At 46.6% G+C, this 17615-nt stretch overlaps 1 protein-coding gene across 7 annotated transcripts in view; it reads left to right on the top strand.

Annotated features, from left to right (window-relative positions):
• Positions 1-17615, top strand: part of Tead1 (TEA domain transcription factor 1) — a 257187-nt gene that overhangs the window by 71441 nt on the left and 168131 nt on the right. For all 7 annotated transcript variants that reach the window (XM_008853496.3, XM_017803275.2, XM_029556285.1 and 4 more), the window contains exon 2: positions 12685-12940. In XM_008853496.3, coding sequence (XP_008851718.2) covers positions 12685-12940 — 256 coding nt within the window. The remainder of the gene's footprint in view (positions 1-12684; positions 12941-17615) is intronic.

Below are 17615 nucleotides of genomic sequence, written 5' to 3' on the forward strand. Positions count from 1 at the left end.
CTTGATTTCTCTTTTTTCTTTGAGACGAGGATTCATTATGTAGCTCTGGCTGGCCTAGAACTCCCTATGTGGACTAGGCTGGCCTTGAACTTGAAGAGATCCTCCTGCCTCTGCCTCCTGAGTGCTGGAATTAAAGGTGTGTGCCACCCTGCTTGGCAATTTTAATTTTCTTAATGGTTCTTCCAGTCTAAGGAAGTTTTAAACTCTCCCTCCCTCCCTCTCAGAGTGTTTTGCTTTATTACTTAGGCTGTCTCAAGTTATTTTCCTGTTTCACCCTCCTAAGTAACTGGGACCAAGGGCTTCTTACCATGTCTAGCCACATTTTAAATCTTTTTTTAAACTTTATTTATAAAACTTTAAAAATTACACTGATTTGTTTTGTGTGTCAGTGGGTGGTAAGTACATATGTCACTGTGTACATGTGGAGGTTAGGGGACAACATACAGGAGGGTGGGGGTGAGGTAGGGTTTTGAACTCAGTTCATCAGGCTTAGTGGCAAGCCCTCTTACCTTCTGAGCCATCTCCCCAACCCCATTTTTCCTTTTAAAGTGATATTTGCCTACATTAAGATAATCCATCTGCTGGGTTTTGTTCTAAAGTCTTTAGATCTTAATTTAAAAAACTCAATAAAGTCTTATTTCAGATTGATTGGAGGGTATGATATGCGATAGGGGTCATTTTATTTTGTTCTTTGAGATATTAGTTACCCTGGCTCATTTATTGAAAAAACTTATGGGGCTGGAGAGATGGCTCAGCAGTTACGAGCACTGGCTGCTCTTGCAGAAGACCCAGGTTCGATTCCTAGTACTCACATGACAGCTAACAACTGTAACTCCAGTTCTAGGGGAATCCAATGCCGCCTTCTCATCTCCTCAGACACTCTATAACACGAGTGCACTTCCATACATACAAGCAATACATCTGTCTTTGTTCCTCCATTGCTGTGACAAAACACTCTGACCAATACCAACTTGGGGAGGAAAGGATTTATTTATCTTACATCTCCCAGGTTGCAGTTCATCAGGGAGCCCAAGGGAGGAACTCCGGGCAAGAACCTGGAAGCAGGAGCTGGAGCACAGGCCACAGAGGAACACTGCTTACTGGCTTGCTCCCCTGGCCCCTGCTCAGCCTGTTTTCTTATCCAACACAGGCCCACCTGCCCAGGGGTGGCACTACCCACAGTGGGCTGGGCCCTCCCACATCACTCAACAATCAAGAAAATGCCCCACAGACATGGCCACAGGCCAGTCCAATGGAGGCAATTCCCCAATTGAGGCTCCCTCAACTCATGTGTGTCAAGTTGACACTAAAGCTATCCAGCACAATTGATACCTTGTCAACTTGACACACAAACACATCACTGTTAAACCATAAGCTTTCCAGTTCTTGTCCCCAAGATATGATGTTAACATTAATATCACAACATAAGACCTTACAGCCTTAAAAACCCCACAGTCCTTAAAAAATCCAAACACTTAAAAGTCCATAGTCTCTTTTAAAAGTCTCAACTGTGGGTGGGCTTCTGTAAAATCCAAAACAAGTACTGTTATTTCAAAGGGAAGAATCAGGCACACCTAAGCAAAACCAAAGTCCAGCAAAGTAGCTGAAGGCTGGACATCTGGGATTCACTCACGATCTTCTGGCCTCCAAAGGGTATTGGCAGCTCCATTGCTCTGACTCTGCAGTTCACAGTCCGTTCAGCTCGTCTTGCAGACCCAGGCCAGCTCCATTCCACTTCTACCGCTGTCCTTGGTGGTCGTCCCAGGTCCCAGCATCTCCCAAAAGCTGGGGTCTCCACTACACCTTCACCAATGGCCTCTTCTTGCCTCTTGGGGTGCAAAGCCTCAGATTCTCTCCATGATCCCTTCAGTCCCGGGGTCTTCACTGCAACTGAAGCTGCATTTTCACCTATGCCCTTTCCTGGCCTCTCAGAGTGCCAAGCCTCAGCTGCTCTCTGTGACCCCTTCACGCTTTCAATACCAGAACCATGCAGGAGACTCTTAACACATTACCAAGTCCTGTTTCCAGCTTGAAATAGAAGCTCGGGTCCCCTCTGTGTGCTGACCCTGAGGAAATACCTCCCAGAAGACTTCACCTCAGTGATGCTGGTCTCTTGTTACTTACAGCTGATTTTTCAGCCCCAGCTAACCAGCATCAATTGTCCCAGAAAAGCAAAGGTTTTGCTTCAGGTTCTGGTCTCTTCTTAATCACAGTGGATTCTTCAGCCCCAGCCGACCAGAACCCACAGATTCTTGATCCAAAATCTCACATGAACAGCCCTGATAGTCTCCACATCCCTTTGAAGCTTCACAAGCCAGGCCTCCATTGTCTACAGCTCTTTCAGCATAACCGCTCCAAGCTCCACAGCAACAAACTGAGCATGCAGTGACTTTTCCAGCCCAAAGTTCCAAACACTTCCACAGTCCTCCCCAAAACACTAAGGTCAGTCTGTCACAGCAATATCCCACTCTCTGGTACCAATTACTGTCTTAGTTTGTTCTCTTATCCAACACAGGCCCACCTGCCCAGGGGTGGCACTACCCACAGTGGGCTGGGCCCTCCCACATCACTCAGCAATCAAGAAAATGCCCCACAGACATGGCCACAGGCCAGTCCAATAGAGGCAATTCCCCAGTTGAGGCTCCCTCAACCCAGGTGTGTCAAGTTGACACTAAAGCTATCCAGCACAACATCCATACACATAAAATAAAAAAATAATAAGCCGGGCATGGTGGCACATGACTTTAATTCCAGGCAGAGGCAGGCAGATCTCTGTGAGTTTGAGGCCACCCTGGTCTACATAGCCAATTCCAGGCCAGCTGGGACTACAAGGAGACCCTGTCTTAAAAAGACCAAAAAATAAATAAAAATAAAATATTAAAAAAGAGACAAAGGCTCTCCTTAACTAAGAGCGGTGCCCTGCTGCCTGCAGCATCACTAGCCAAGCTCAAATGCACGCATGTGAGTTTGCTTTGGCACTCTCCTTCGCTACATTGCTCTGTTTTGCATAGATTTGTGACATGATCTTACTGTGTGACCTAGTGGTTGCTATGTAGCCCAGTCTGACCTCTTAACATGGGTCCTCCAGCTTCATCCTCCCGAATGCTGTGATTACAGGCATGTGCCACCATACTTGGGTACAGTGAAGCCACTCAGCTCTGGCCTCCTCAGAGCTGCCACCCACCCCAGCACTTTTGTTTTACCTGTTGCTCCATTTTTAACTGGGTCTCCTAATGTGCCACTGTCCTAGGTGTTAGATACCACAGTCTCAGTTTCTATACTCTAGGAGTTTTATGATCGTGTTTTGAAACTCAAGAAAAAACCCCCATAAAACTCAGCAACTGTGTATGATTTGGTTAACCTTCAGTGTGTCTGCTCAGATCCATTAGAAATGGGTGAAGGCAGGTAAGCCCGACTCAGTACTCCCTCAAGGACGTGAAGGCCTGATTCCTGATGGTTGAGCAATGAGAAGGGGAAAAAGTGTATTGCCATGGATGGTTTATTGATTACTTTAGGGTGGAAGAAGGGAGAAGTGTTGTTGTTGTTGTTTCTTCTGGGTATTTTAGAAACTTGATTTTGATCTTTTGATGTCAATGCTGATGGGATCCATGTGAATCCACTGGATCGTTAGAGAGGATTTGAATGCCAGTCAGTGTTCATGATAGCTGATCCACAGCAGGGCTTTGTCTCTGTAATTCAGTACCTCAAAGTGCCACCTTGATCAAGGTTTGCTTGTTGTCTTTCTGTCCTCTATTCTCCATCCTCTACCCCCTGCCCCAGACCTCTATCCCCTATCCCCTATCCCCCATCCCGCCAGTGTGTTCATTTAAACATCCAGTACAGACGGAGGTCTAGCTAGAAAAGACAGCGGGAGAGGTAGGCCTGGGGTGATTCCCCCCACGTATGGTGGTGGGAAGGCCAGTTCTGATGCAACACAGTGGGAATTCTGAATCACTCAAGGTGGGCCGCATCTGGGCAGGTCAGCTGCTGCTGTGAATCCAGAGCCAACATATCATTAAGTTGGTTGACAACAGGCAGTAACACTGGGTGAGTCTTGGCCTTTTGTAAGCAGGAGTGACTCCCCAGGCATTTACCTACAGTTGTGCCACCCAGCGTGCCAGCGTCCCATAGGATGGTGTTTCTGAACAGGCATCTCCTCAGACTGAGATGGACCCTTTCGAAGTACTTGTTACAGGATTTGGCCAGATACAATATATACATTTAATTGATGTGTCTTTAAAAATATGAGCTGCTTACATTTGGATTTTAACTTACAGTTACTATCATTTAAAATGTGAAGATATCACATAATCTGAGGGTGAAACAAACTTCTTGAGAAAGTAGCTTTATGGTTATGCATAGGTTAGTGTCTAAGGAGTATTGATCTTACTGGTGTTTGTTTTCTTTAGTTTTAGTGGGTTATCATGGTTGGTTAGTCTACCTGAATCAAACATTTGCTCTGGAGACCTGTTGGAACAGGGGAGGTAGTCATGGGGTTTTCTTTTAAGTCTGTTAACCTCTAGACAAGGTTACTGGTTTTCCTCTTGAAAGTAGGGACAGCTGCCTGAGGTGAACCACAGTCTTATTTTGCAGCTGGAGAGAGCATCCATATTTGGGGTTGAAATGCATTTCCCTAGGGTAGTTCCCTGTGTGTATTTGTTACTTTTTCTCTTTGCTGTGATGGAATACCTAGTCAAAGCAACTTAAAGAGAAAGGGTTCATTTTGGCTCCCAGTTTGAGGGTCAGTCCATCATGGCTGCCAGGAAGGCGTGGCAACAGGAACTAGAGGCAGCTGGTCACAGAATGTGCTTCACCCTGTGAGCTGCAGCTTCACATCTGTACTGTAGGGATCCAGGTGGGCTAGACTGTCTGGCACCGGGTATGGGCTGAGTCTTTGAGGGAATGCCTTGATGAATGAGAACTATGGTCACCTCAGATGGTGGTGGTGGGAGGAAGGGGTAGGATTGCTGTTCTCAGGAGGGTAGTTTCTCTACGTGGTGGTAACCCAGGGTGGTAAGCCCTAGTCAGTACTTTTCCTGAGCTGTCACCTGGTCAGGTACTTAAGAGGAGCTGTGAATTGAGCAGGGGATCTCAGGAGCATCTTGTCAAGTCCTCTAATGGGGTGTTCAGGATTGGTGGCCTGGTAGAGAGACGATGGCTTGTTGGTAGGATTCTGCTGACGTGGAAGTGATTTTTGAAAGTGAGAAGGAATAATTTCCCACTCCTTCCCTGCTGAACACAGGGAACCTATTGACGGTGGGTGCCCATGACACCAAGGCATACTGGCTGCTGCTGGCAGAGTGGCAGATATGGCCTCAGCTCTGAGTGTCTGCATTCCAGAGAGTTCTGCCGTCTCATAGTGACATATATTCTTTAGTTCATCTCTCTGACTGTGGAGCCTCACATGCATTACTCAGACCACTTGTTAGCAAGGTTGGCGAGTGTCTGAAATGATAGAAAAATAATTACATGCCCCACTTTACATATGCAAAAGCAATTAACCATCATTAGTGCCTGACATTCCTCCCAGCTGCCCAGGGAGGTGAGTCAGTGTCATCACTATTCATTAGTAATTAATTAGACTGCCTCGATGATGTCAGCTGTGGACAGAGCTGGAAATTCAGCCCTCCCTGTTTCCCTCCCTCTGTACTACCTTCCTTTCCTCCACTGGGAGTGTGGAGTGCAATTCTTACAGAATATACACTTCGTTTGGACAAAGAGACTCCTAGATTTAGAGTCTGTGAAGTTAATGACTTTGGGTAACTTACATCCTGGTGCAGATAATACCCCAAGGTTGTACCCAAAGCATCTGTCATTGTGCTTAAAACCTGGGTCACTGGGAGGCTGTGGAATTTGGAGTTAGATGAGGTCCAGAGGTTCCTTTGGAAGGAAAGTCCCTTCTTTTCTTAGGCCTTTGTGTTGGAGGGTAGCTTTTCTCTTAGATGAAAAATTTGAGCTTTCAGGAAAATCACTATGACCTTCAAGCCATAATGCCGAGTTGAGCTATATACTATAAATACTGTGTGATTTCCTTTTATTTCTTTTTGTGTGTTTTTAAGACAGCTCTCACTATGTAGCCCTAGTTGACCTGGAACTTGTTAATGTGGACCAAGCTGGCTTCTAACTCACAGAATTCTGCTTGCCTCTGCCTTCCAAGTGTTGGGATTAAAGGCCTGTAATGTCATGCCTGGCTGATTCCCTTTCTTAAGGCCTTGCAGTGGCTCCCTGCATGCTTCTGGCACCTTCTGAACTAGTGACGATCTTGGTTCTTAGCTCTCGTCCCAGCTCCATTCCCTTCGGCTCCCTTGCTGTCCTCAGTTGTTGTGCTGGATAGCTTTAGTGTCAACTTGACCCATCTGGGTTGAGGGACCCTCAGTTGGGGAATTGCCTTCATTGGACTGGCCTGTGGCCATGTCCATGGGGCACCTTCTTGATTGTTGAGTGATGTGGGAGGGCCCAGCCCACTGTGGGTGGTGCCACCCCTGGGCAGGTGGGCCTGTGTTGCATAAGAAAACAGGTTGAGCAGGGGCCAGGGTAGCAAGCAGCGTTCCTCCATGGCCTGTGCTCCAGCTCCTGCCTCCAGGTTCCTGCCCTGAGTTCCTGCCTTGGGCTCCCAGATGAACTGTGACTCGGGAGATGTAAGATAAATAAACCATTTCCTCCCCAAGTTGGTATTGGTCAGAGTGTTTTGTCACAGCAATGGAGAGACAAACTAGGACAGTTGTCTTTACCACTTTCTGCCCCTTTGAATTTCTTCTTGTGACCACTTCTGCTTCATATGCCTTTGCCACTCTACCTCCCCTCCAGCTTTTCTTGAAGTTTGCCTTCTGGTTCTTTCCGTAGTGGTCAAAAGAAAAGGGAAATGGAGACTCTCAAATATTCTATCAAAATAAAGTTTGTTGGCTGGATGTGGTGGTGCATGCCCTTTACTTGGTCTCTGTAAGTCTGACCAGTCTGGTCTACATAGCGAGTTTCAGGCCATCCAGAGCTACATGGGAAGACCCTATCTCAAAAAACCAACGAACCAAACAAAAGTTTATAATAAAAGCGGCTTGCCTCTTAGAGGAGCCAGACCTTATTTGTTGCTCTTGCACAGAACAGCTATTAGTTGTCAGCCATGATGACTGATACATAAGAAACAGACGGAAATGGCCAGCTCCTCACTTCACACTTGGTCTGGGTTATCTTTCCTTTGGCATCTTCCTAATGCGAATTCTTTCTCCCTGGTTTTCTTTGTAGTATTGGGGATCGAACCCAGGATCTCAAACATGGTAGGCAAGCACTCTTCCTCGGAGCTACTTCCCAGCATATGTTGGTTTCTTTTAGCAATTATTTGGTAGAATATCATTAAGTATGAGGCATAGGAAAGATGCAGTGTCACTTCTTGTCAGCCTTTGGGCCATGAACTCATGGTGCTTTTCAAAGTATGTTCAGGCCATCCGGGTGATGGATTTTTTTTCATTCTTTTATTGGCTATTTATGTGCCAGGTACTGTGCTAGGACTGGGGTAGATTCTATGATAAGCACATTGGTCCCTGTCCTTGGGAGGCACTGGGTAGAGGCAAAGGGCACAGTAACAAATTAAGTTCTGTTATAGCCATAGTCTCTAGGCACACAACATGATGCATGAGTGAGTTGGCCTCATTCATGGCTAACAGAGAAAACAGGCCCAAGGGATAAGATACAGTCCTAGAGACTTAGGTGGACATTTAGTCCTGACTCTTGAGAGACCTGCTCTTGTCCTGGTATCCCACAGACGATTAAGGTACTGGCTAAAATGAGGTTTATGGATTTTCTTGGTTACCCTCATGTTCAATGGCATTTCATTAATCACAAGGGTTAGTTTTAAATTAAGGGGTGAAATGTTTACATGGTGGAGGCCTCACAGGAATCAGGCACAGCCCCTCCTCTTCTCACATGTCACCCCTTGTAGAGTGGAGCTCGGGTCAGAAGCATCTGCACTTGCTGCCTCCCCCTCTCGCCCAGGTGCTCAGAGTGGGCGGTGTGGGTCAAGTGCACTCATGACATCATTCCCCCGTGCTCTTGTGACTCCTTGAAGTGTTGGTGGGTTCTAGGAAAGGAATGTCCATGGAGGGAGCAGGATGCCTGGGTCACTGTTAACAGCTGTTTTGAACTTATTACAGCGTGACTGGGAAATTTCAGGAGACAGCCTGGAGAACTGTATTCATGATGGGAACTGAGGCACTTGGGGTTATACACACATAAAGTTTTTTTTGGTCTGTTTCGACTGACAAATGTTTCCTTGGGAGCCACTGAACCACCTTGCCCAGAAGAATATGAAAATTATTGAATCTGGGATGAAGTTTGGATTTAGGTGGATAGTAGGAGGCATTTGTCACTGATTTAAAATTTCTGTTTAGTCATTTGAAGATTTTTAAGATGAAAATCTTGTGTAAATTGATTTCCCAAAGTGAGTTAACAAGGGAGGAGCCTTCATTTCTCCATCACCCTCCCTCTGTTTTTTACCGTAGATATTTTTGCATCATTGCATAGTAGAGAGGACGGCTTTGAAAGTCAGTGAATGAATATTTGTAGTTTTCAGATGACAGAATCCTTGTTCCTACCTCACTAGGCCTCATGGCAGCCCTGTGGGTCAGGGCCTCTCACTTATGGCTTCATGGGTTTTCTGCATTAGGATTGAAATTAATTTGTTATCTTTATTCTGTAAGTGAAAACTTGAGCTTTAAGGAGATTAACTAATTTAAATTGAGCTGTGTAGCTTAAGCCGTGAATGAATCGGGTTTCAAACCCAGACCCCAGTTTGACTAGAGAGAGAGAGAGAGAGAGAGAGAGAGAGAGAGAGATATCATCTGGAATTGAGGGAGCATGAACTCTCACATTCAGATGTGTAGAAAGAAGACATCAGCTCTGTGGAAATATCTGTGAAATCCACTATATTAGGTGATGGTGATTGATACAAAGTCTTACTGTATAGTCCAGGCTGGCCTTGATCTCTCTTCCCACCTCAGACTTCCAAGTGCTGAGGTTACAGGCGTGTGCCACTCTGTCCAGCTTGATTAGATCGTAATGTTAGTAATAAACAGGTGTTCCTTGCTTGACCTTCAAATCAAGGTAGATTGAGTAGTAGGTGACTGGTTCTGTATATTTTCAGGATGCTTGTAAAGTGTGACTGATACTCAGAGCCAGTAGAGCGACAAGGACAGTTTCCAGGATGAGGTGGCTTTGGAGCTGAGGGATGGAATGCAAGCATGGTTATTTCTGTATCTAGTATGGAGCCAGCCCCACCAGCCTCGTGATCGGAAACTCTCTGCCCATACAGGGGCTCATCTTACGTTTGGGCTGTAGCTCCGTGGATTATGTATCTGCTGGTTTCTGGGGCCGTGTTCTGGTCCTTTTCCAGAGGAGGTAATTCTACCCTGCTGAGCTCCAGTGGACCAAATTGTAGGAGCCTGGACACAGAGTTCTTCCCTTTGCAGTAAATGAATCAGAACCCTGGAGTGCTTAGCGCAGTCTGTGATCCTTGAGTGGACAGATCAATGAAAGCTGCCACTACTGCATTTCCCAGACAAGAGTTTGTGACTCTTAGCCTTAGAAGTGACTCTAAGGGGTTGTCTTGTAAGACTGCTGGTCTTCTGAGTGAGGCCAGCCTTGCTGAGCAGTTCAGCTAGCAGGCAGGTTTTCCTTACACCAGAGTATGCCAAACCTCATAGAATGGGTCTGTCCCCTCCCCTGGGACCCCTTCAGAACTTGTTTGGTATTTGCGGACACTCAGCTTGGCAACAGTTTTGCCAGCTTTGGACCACAGGCTAGGGTGAGAAACAACAGATTTTGATTGGAATCGGCTTAAACTTCAGCCCTGGAACCAATTCTTTGAGAGACAGCAGTTGAAGGTGGGAACTTGGAGATATGCCGGATCATAAGTTCACCTCTGGGTGCTGTCTGTTGAGGGTTGTGGACTGTAACAGATGCTTTTGTGAGGGTTGAGCAGAGCGATAAAGATGTTGGATCTGAGGGTTGATCCCATCATAGGAAATGGGTGTTTGAGGAGAGACTTGCTGCCCTAAGAGATGGTCAGACCCTGGGGATGGATGGGTAAAGTTGAGTGAGGAAATGGGTGTTGGCCTAATGGGAGGAGGAATTTCAGCATACTAGGGTGAAGGTGTCCTGTGCCAAGGAGGTAATTTTATCCTATTAGTGATACCTGATGAGAAGTTTAGAAGGATCTTGGAGCATTGTTTAGGTATGCTCTCTTCCAGACTCTGTAGCTTTCAGTTGCACAGTAAATTTCTTCCCAGACAAGCAGAGGCCTGGGCTGGAGACCTGGTCTGTCTATCTGTATATGTGTGCTGTTTTGTTGGGTGGAGAGCTAGCCACTGTCAAAGAGTTCCCAGCCATTCTTCTAGTTTCTGTAGAAAGCAGTGACTAGGGTGGTTACAGTTCAGTTGGAATTTTATAGGACTCTTAGATCCCAGCACAAAATGTAATCATTTGAGAATTCAAAAGGCCCACACTGCAGGCATCTGAGTTCATCTGGGGGTCAGTCACAAAATGCTTTCTTGCGGCACAATTAAAAAAAAAATTTTATTATTTTAATTTTATGTATACGAGTATATTGTCTGCATGTATGTGAGCTGCACCCGTGTCATGCGATGCTGCAGAGGTCAGAAGAGGGTTTCAGATTCCCCTGGAACTGGAGTTAAGGACAGTTCTTAGCCGCCATGTGGGTGCTGGGAATCGAACCCGGGTCCTCTGCAAGAGCAGTCAGTGCTCTTAACCGCTGAGCCATCTCCCCAGCCTCTCTTGTGGCACAGTTTATATCTTGGTATTTGGCAAATTTTTTTTTTAATGAGTTGTTTTTTGTTGTTGTTGTTTTGAGACAGGGTCTCCCTGTAGCCCCGAGCTGTCCTGGAACTCACTATGTAGAACAGGCTGGCCTCAAACTCACAAAGATACCCTGCCTCTGCCTCCCAAGTACTGGGATTAAAGGCGTGTGCCACCACGCCCAGCTTGAGTTTTTTTTTTTTAATATTTTATTTATTATTTTATGTGTATGCATGTATTGCCTGCATGTAGGTAAGTGCAGCTGTGCCATGCAATGCCCGTGGAGGACAGAAGAGGCTGTCGATCCCCTGGAACTGGAGTTACAGACAGTTGTTAGCTGCTATGTGGGTGCTGGAATTTGAACCTGGCTCTTCTGCAAGAACAACCAGTGTCCTTAACTGCTGAGCCATCTCTCCAGCCCGGTATTTGGCAATTTTTGAAGTCCTGTGTAAATATATGTGTGTTGGCAAGGGGTAGTAGAGATTTTCTGACTTTTTTTGAACAATGGTGCAGTGACAACGTTTAAAATCAAGCAACCTAGGATTTTTTTTTTTTTTTAAAAGCAAGTGTTGCCAAATTTAAAAACAAAAAACAAGTCAAGGTAAGGAACCAAAAGCACCTTTTAATTAGATCATGAATTGTGAAATATTCATGTACCTCAGACTTTCTGCACGGGGGGTCTGTTGAGATCCACAGGGTGGGGAGAGGGTAGGTGAGGGCTACAGTTGGGAAAGGCAGGAAAAGAAGGTCAGTTGTTTGTGCTCAGCTGACGGCTCTAGAGTGTGGATGAGGCCATTGGCATGTGCTTTCTTCATGGTGCTTGTGTTGAAAGATCGCAGCAACTTGAGGGGAGGAACAGTGATTACTTGAGACCCTCCCTGCCCTGGCTCATGGTGCCTCCTTTTCCCATCAACCCCCAGGAGCAAGTCTTCTCCCTCCTCCTTTTTGAGGAGTCCTTTGAACTAATGATCTGATGTCTTTTCCACAAAGGAATATTGATAAGTGCGTGCACGGACAGTAGGGAGTACTGGATTAGCCCGTTTTCATCCCAGTGACAAGCCAGTGTGACATTTGTTTCGAGAGCTTACCCCTGTGTGACTGTAGGTGGCACGCATAATTTAAAGGGAATACATTTTTCTGAGGAAGATTTCTTTGGGTTCTGTAGAAAAATTAAGGAAAGCCTGTCCCCCAGTTTCCATGTGATTAGGAATTCAGAGTAAGCTACGTGACTGCGTGCCCCACGCAGCAACATTCCCAGAGGGTGGCAGCACCCGTGGCAGGAGGGTGATGGGTGCAATGGCTTCTGCTTTGGGTTTACAGCTTGGGACCCGAGAACCAACCAAGTGATCTGAGCAGCACCAAAGATCAATGTGTTAGGCCTCGTCGTCTGCAGTGCCTGGCTCAGCGGATGAGTAATTGTGATACTGAAGTAATCTGGGTCCTCCTGCCCCTCTTGCATCTTGGTGATCTCATTGAGATGGTCTGACATTTTGCTTCCGATGCCAGTTGCTAGAGTGAGGCTGACATTTTGTATTTTGCTTTATTTTCTTACAAACAACTTGTTCTGCTGTGGAGCTCTGACATAGCACAGAGCCCCTTGTAAATGCTTCTCGTGTGAGCTTTGTAGATGTACTGTTCTTGGTGACAGTTTCCTTTCATCCAGGAAGACTCTCGGGTTTGGCCTGCCACTGGCATTTTTGTAGGGTGCATCACACGACACACGGAGAACAGGATCACCTTGGCGGCGGAGGGGAGCGGTTCCTCAGAATTCCATATTTTCTACCAGTAACCCCCTAAGCAATGCTGGCGACCTAAGAGCCTGTAGGAGCAATGTGTTTATAGTGACTACGTCCTTACGCTATATTATAATTTCTCTTTTAGGTTTATTTTCTTGAGAAGGCTCCAGGCTTCGGCTTGGAAAATCCAGCCGCCACCATTGAGCCCAGCAGCTGGAGCGGCAGCGAGAGCCCTGCCGAAAACTTGGAAAGGATGAGCGACTCGGCAGATAAGCCGATTGACAACGATGCAGAGGGGGTCTGGAGCCCCGACATTGAGCAGAGCTTTCAGGAGGCCTTGGCTATCTACCCGCCGTGTGGGAGGAGGAAAATCATCTTATCAGACGAAGGCAAAATGTATGGTAAGTAGCCTGGAACACTCCTTTCAGAGATTGCAACATGCCGTGGTGGGAAGGGATGTTTAGCTACCCCTCTGGAGAGAGATGATCTTAGTAGAATGACAGTCGCTCATCTAGGGAACATCGTTAAAGGACATGAGGCTCTTCCATGGGCTTTCCTCCTCCTGTGTGATTGACAGTACTTCCGGCGGACGCTCTCCAAGTCTAGGTGTCACAGTGACACGTGCAGCTGAGGACCAGTTCTTCCGCTCATGGCCTCCGTCTTAAGGGAGCGTTATCACTTAGCTTTGTATAAATGGTGTCAGGAGGGAACGTGACCTGCTGTTGCCAAGTTTCTTGAATCCCTTTCACTCTAGCAGGAAGAGCCTGTAGTACAGATTTGTATAGGAAATATAAGAAATTTGTATATGAAATCTACTCTTTTTAAGGGCTGGGAAGTGGCCCAGTTGATAAGAGTATTTGCCTAACATGAACAAGCCCTGGGTTTAATGCACAGCACTGCGGAAACTGGGCTTGGAGGTATACACCCTGTAATCTCTGCACTTGGAAAGTAGAGGCTCGAGGACCAGAAGTTCAGACTCATCCTCAGCTACATAGAGAATTTGAGGCCAGCCTGGACTACATGAGACCCTGTTCAACACTACTACCCCCCACTTTCCAATAAAATCTCAAGCCACCCTCCCCTTTAAAACAACCTTGTACTGTCCAGATAAAACATAGACACGAACTTGCTCAGCCTCCTCAGCCACTAGGTTCAGCTTTGCTTTCAGCTTGCAGATGAATGGCCAGCTGAGACACTGCCCTTTCCTACTCCAGCCTCCCCGTCTGCAGGCCAGTGTCCTGCTTGGGTTCAGAAAGAAACTACATTAGGGTGAGAAGGGCAAGGCCAGCTTATCGTGTGGCTCAGGAGGTCATCAGGAACCGTAGGTGCCTATGTACCTAGCTAGTATGAGGCTGGCCACAGCAGGTTGTTCCTCTTCCTTCGGTGAACACGTCCAGCTGTAGACCTGCACTTTTTAAAAGGCTGCTTACCTTTCGGGAAGCAGATGGCAGGTGGTTGTTTGTATGGAGTGCTTGTCTAATTGAGTTGACAGAGTTTGCACTGTCTAAAGAGATGAAAACAGCTAAATTCCAAGAACACAGAATCAGCAACTACCTGAGACTGATAACTTATTACAGGAGTGATTTATTTCTCAGTAATTCTGCACTCTCTTCTGTAATAGGGTGTTGTACCTTTAACCCTGAGCTGCTCTCTCTGGAGCTGGAGGAGGCCGCAGCTCAGATCTGCACAGGCGGCTGAGTGGAAAGCAGATGGTGGTGCAGCTGCCACCAGCTGTGCCCCGCCTGCCCTCCCCATCCATCTTGGATGATGTGAAGGAAACAAGGACACTTGCTTTCTGCTGCATTGAGCCTTTCAGCCTGTCATGCATGCAGAGTGAGACCCCAAATCTGTGGCATTTGTTTAAGGCTCTTGTAAAATCTGCTAGAGCCAAAGAGTCCTTTGTATCTAGGGCAGTGGAGGCAGCTGCTGTGAGTGGACAGGGCGTTTGGTGCCTTGATTTCCTTCCTTTGCATCACTTCCTCAGCCTGCCTGTTCTTCAAGATTTTCTTTGAACATGACTTTGTGACATGTCATGAAGGGTGGTTCTGAGATGCTGCCTGGCACAACTATCAGTTGTACACTTGGAAATTGTTTTAATCTAAAATAATGGCATAAGCCAAGTGTAGCGGTGCACACCTTTAATCCCTGCACTTGGGAGGCAGAGACAGGTGGAGCTCTGTGAGATTGAGGCCAGCCTGGTCTGCATAGTGAGGTCCAGGCCAGCTGGGGCTACAGGGAGACCCTGTTCCCAAAAGACCAAAAAAAAAAAAAAAAGGAAAAAATAGACGCCATGCAAATAAAGATGGTGTGGGGCAGGCCAACCTGCCTGGGGGTAACCATGACTTTCATAGTAGTGTAGCACTACGCTTCCGGAATGAGGTTTCAGGGCTAGGAACATAATTCAGAGTGACAGTTAATTTTTGTCAACTCTACTTTTGTTCACAATTGAGATTTTTCTTTGTTGATAGCCATGATATCTCTGATCAATATGGCAATAAGATTTTTTTAATGTAAAAATGGTTGTATACATACTTTCGTTGGAAATGAAGTCTTAGAGCAGGCTAGGCGTGGGACAGGAGGAAGCTCTGAATTTGAGTTCAACAGTTTTGCCCTGAATATTGGTGTCAGTTTTTTGGTTCCTGGAGAGATGGTAAAGGGGATGATGTCCATGGGTCCTTGGGGACTTGCTGTGTTGTGATGCTGTGGTTGCAGGACCTCTGACTCCAAAGGGTAATGGGTTATTGGCAGGTATGGTGTGGGCTGTGGGGCTGGTAACTCAGATTCTGAGCACTTCCCTGGTGTTTTGGGTCTGGTTTTCTTTTTCTTTCTCAACACCATCCAATTACTGACTATTGGTGGCCTGGTGGCTGGCCTGATTTAAAATGAGGCAGTCCTTTCAAGTGAGCAGCACCAGGAATTACAGCTCGGGAAGAACAGTCTAGAACTGGCTGTGTGTTTCAGAAGGCAGACTGTTCAACCTATAGGATTTTGTTTCTTGATTGGGGAACAAAAGAATTTTGCAGTACCTCATCTTTCCAGGGGAGGGGAGGGTTCTCCCCCCCCAACCTGCTCCTCTTTCCTCCATGACAGAATGCCTGCTGCTACCTTGAAGGGAGTGGCATAGTTACTTGGCTGGGTGAGGCAGAGACTGGACCCCTTCAGAGGAACAGCCTTAGGTGTCTTCAAGCTGCCTCTGCCCTGCCAGGATTATGAGATGAGAAAGAAAGTTGATTTTCCACAGTGAAGCCCCAGCCACTTGGAGATTGAGTCACGTGAACCAACATGGAGCCGGATGTTGCCTATGACCAGGTGTTGCCTGTCACATGTACATGAATGGGAACACGAGCCAGACTCTACTAGGAATCAGCAGTCTTAAGAGCATCCTTTTTCTCTAAGGGTTTTCGTTAATGAGTATTTAGGATTCCACACAGTCAGTCAAAATAAAGTCTAAATGCAACACCTAGTGCTTTTCCCTTTAAGGGGCCATTCCAATATTTCTGAGCTTTTGCAGAGTTCTTTGTGACATCACTAATCCTGAGCCATTGGAGAAGCAAGGTCCAGTGATTTATTTTGGTAGTGAAAAGTCCTGCCTGTCTGTGTTTGGCAGGTGTATGGATGCAATGTCAGGGAAAAGGTGGAAGGCTCTTTATGATTTGCTTTTTCTGTGTTACCCCGGTCTTCAGAGCAGCTGGCCTCTGTGGCTAGATGGCTTCTTCCCTGGGCTCTGTACTCTAGCAGTTGTTTTAGGAATTTCTGGGAGGAAGATGGACCTTTTCTAACTGTGTTCTGTCAGTACACAGGCTCTTCCTATGGCCCGCCTTTCTCTTTCATTTCGTCTTATTTTTGCATAGCTGTGTGTTTCTTTTTCTGGTAGGTAGTGAGGGAGGATGGGAGGAGAGGAAAGTTCTCAGTCAACACACTTCTCTGAAATTGGATTTCAGGGGAGCAGGCCATAGTTGAAAACAAGACAAAACAGAACAGTGACCTATGGGAATACTTTCATCTTTTTCTTTTGTAACTGAAGACTTCAGTCTTGCAATGTGGTCAGGTGTCCCCAGAATCCTACAAGGGTTGGGACAGAAACCAGTTTTCAGTGATTGTTGGCCCTTGAGGCAGACAGGTGCAGCACTTAACAGTTTGGACTTGGTAATTAATACGAATCCTGGCCCTGCACTTTTATATCTCAGGCTTCCGGCAAGTTGCCTTAGTTCTCAGTGTCTCCCATCCCTTCACTTCGAAGGACGAGAGTCAAGTAGATCCAACTTTGTAGGATTGTCACAAAAATTAAATGAAGCAGTTGTGATCTGGGATTGCCCACCATGCTTGAGCGACATCTGGCATGGAGTTGAGGAGTAAATAAGTCTTTATGAACAGAAAACAAAGTGGATCTCTCTGCCTTGTGCTCTGCTACAGGCTTGACACATAAATTTCCAGCTAACCTACCCAACAGCACTCTGAGTTGGGTACTGTTTTCTTCGCTTATAGATGGGGGGACTGGGCTGGGAGAGGTACTGTGCTTATATGTGGCTCCTGTAGGTGGTGTAGCAGGAAAGTTTCAAATGCTGGTCTGCCTCACTCTGGAACCATGGCCCCCTGCTGTGATTTTGTTCTTTTCTTTGTGGAAGCCATTGTACATTAATTCAGCAGATCAGTGTTGCATACCACCTGTATGCCAGCCCCATGCCCGGGGTTGCCAGGGTGACAGCAGTGAACCAGACAGACGTGGGCAGAGTCCCTGCGTCATAGAGGTGTCACAGGCTCATTTGTCAGCAGCTGACCTGAGGTCAAGGCTGGGTGTCAGAGATTTCTGGGAAGTCTGAGGACTCTTTGAAGATGGTCACCTTCCACTTAGCCTTTTGAAGCCTGTTTTTGGCTACCAAAGCTCAGGACACCTGGCCTGTTGCTGGTAGAAAGAGAACATCTCAGATAACATAGCAGGGAGTGTCCAGATCACAAGGCTGGCCCCAATGGTGGCCAGGAAGATGTCTGAAAGGTTCTAGTGTCCTAGGATGCTGAAGACCCCCAAAAATAAAAAAAACAGAGCCACTGCTAGGCAGTGACTTTCTTCTATGGGCA

This window comes from Nannospalax galili, unplaced genomic scaffold (assembly GCF_000622305.1).
Source record: "Nannospalax galili isolate Female #2095 unplaced genomic scaffold, S.galili_v1.0 scaffold44, whole genome shotgun sequence".
Lineage (NCBI taxonomy): Eukaryota > Metazoa > Chordata > Mammalia > Rodentia > Spalacidae > Nannospalax > Nannospalax galili.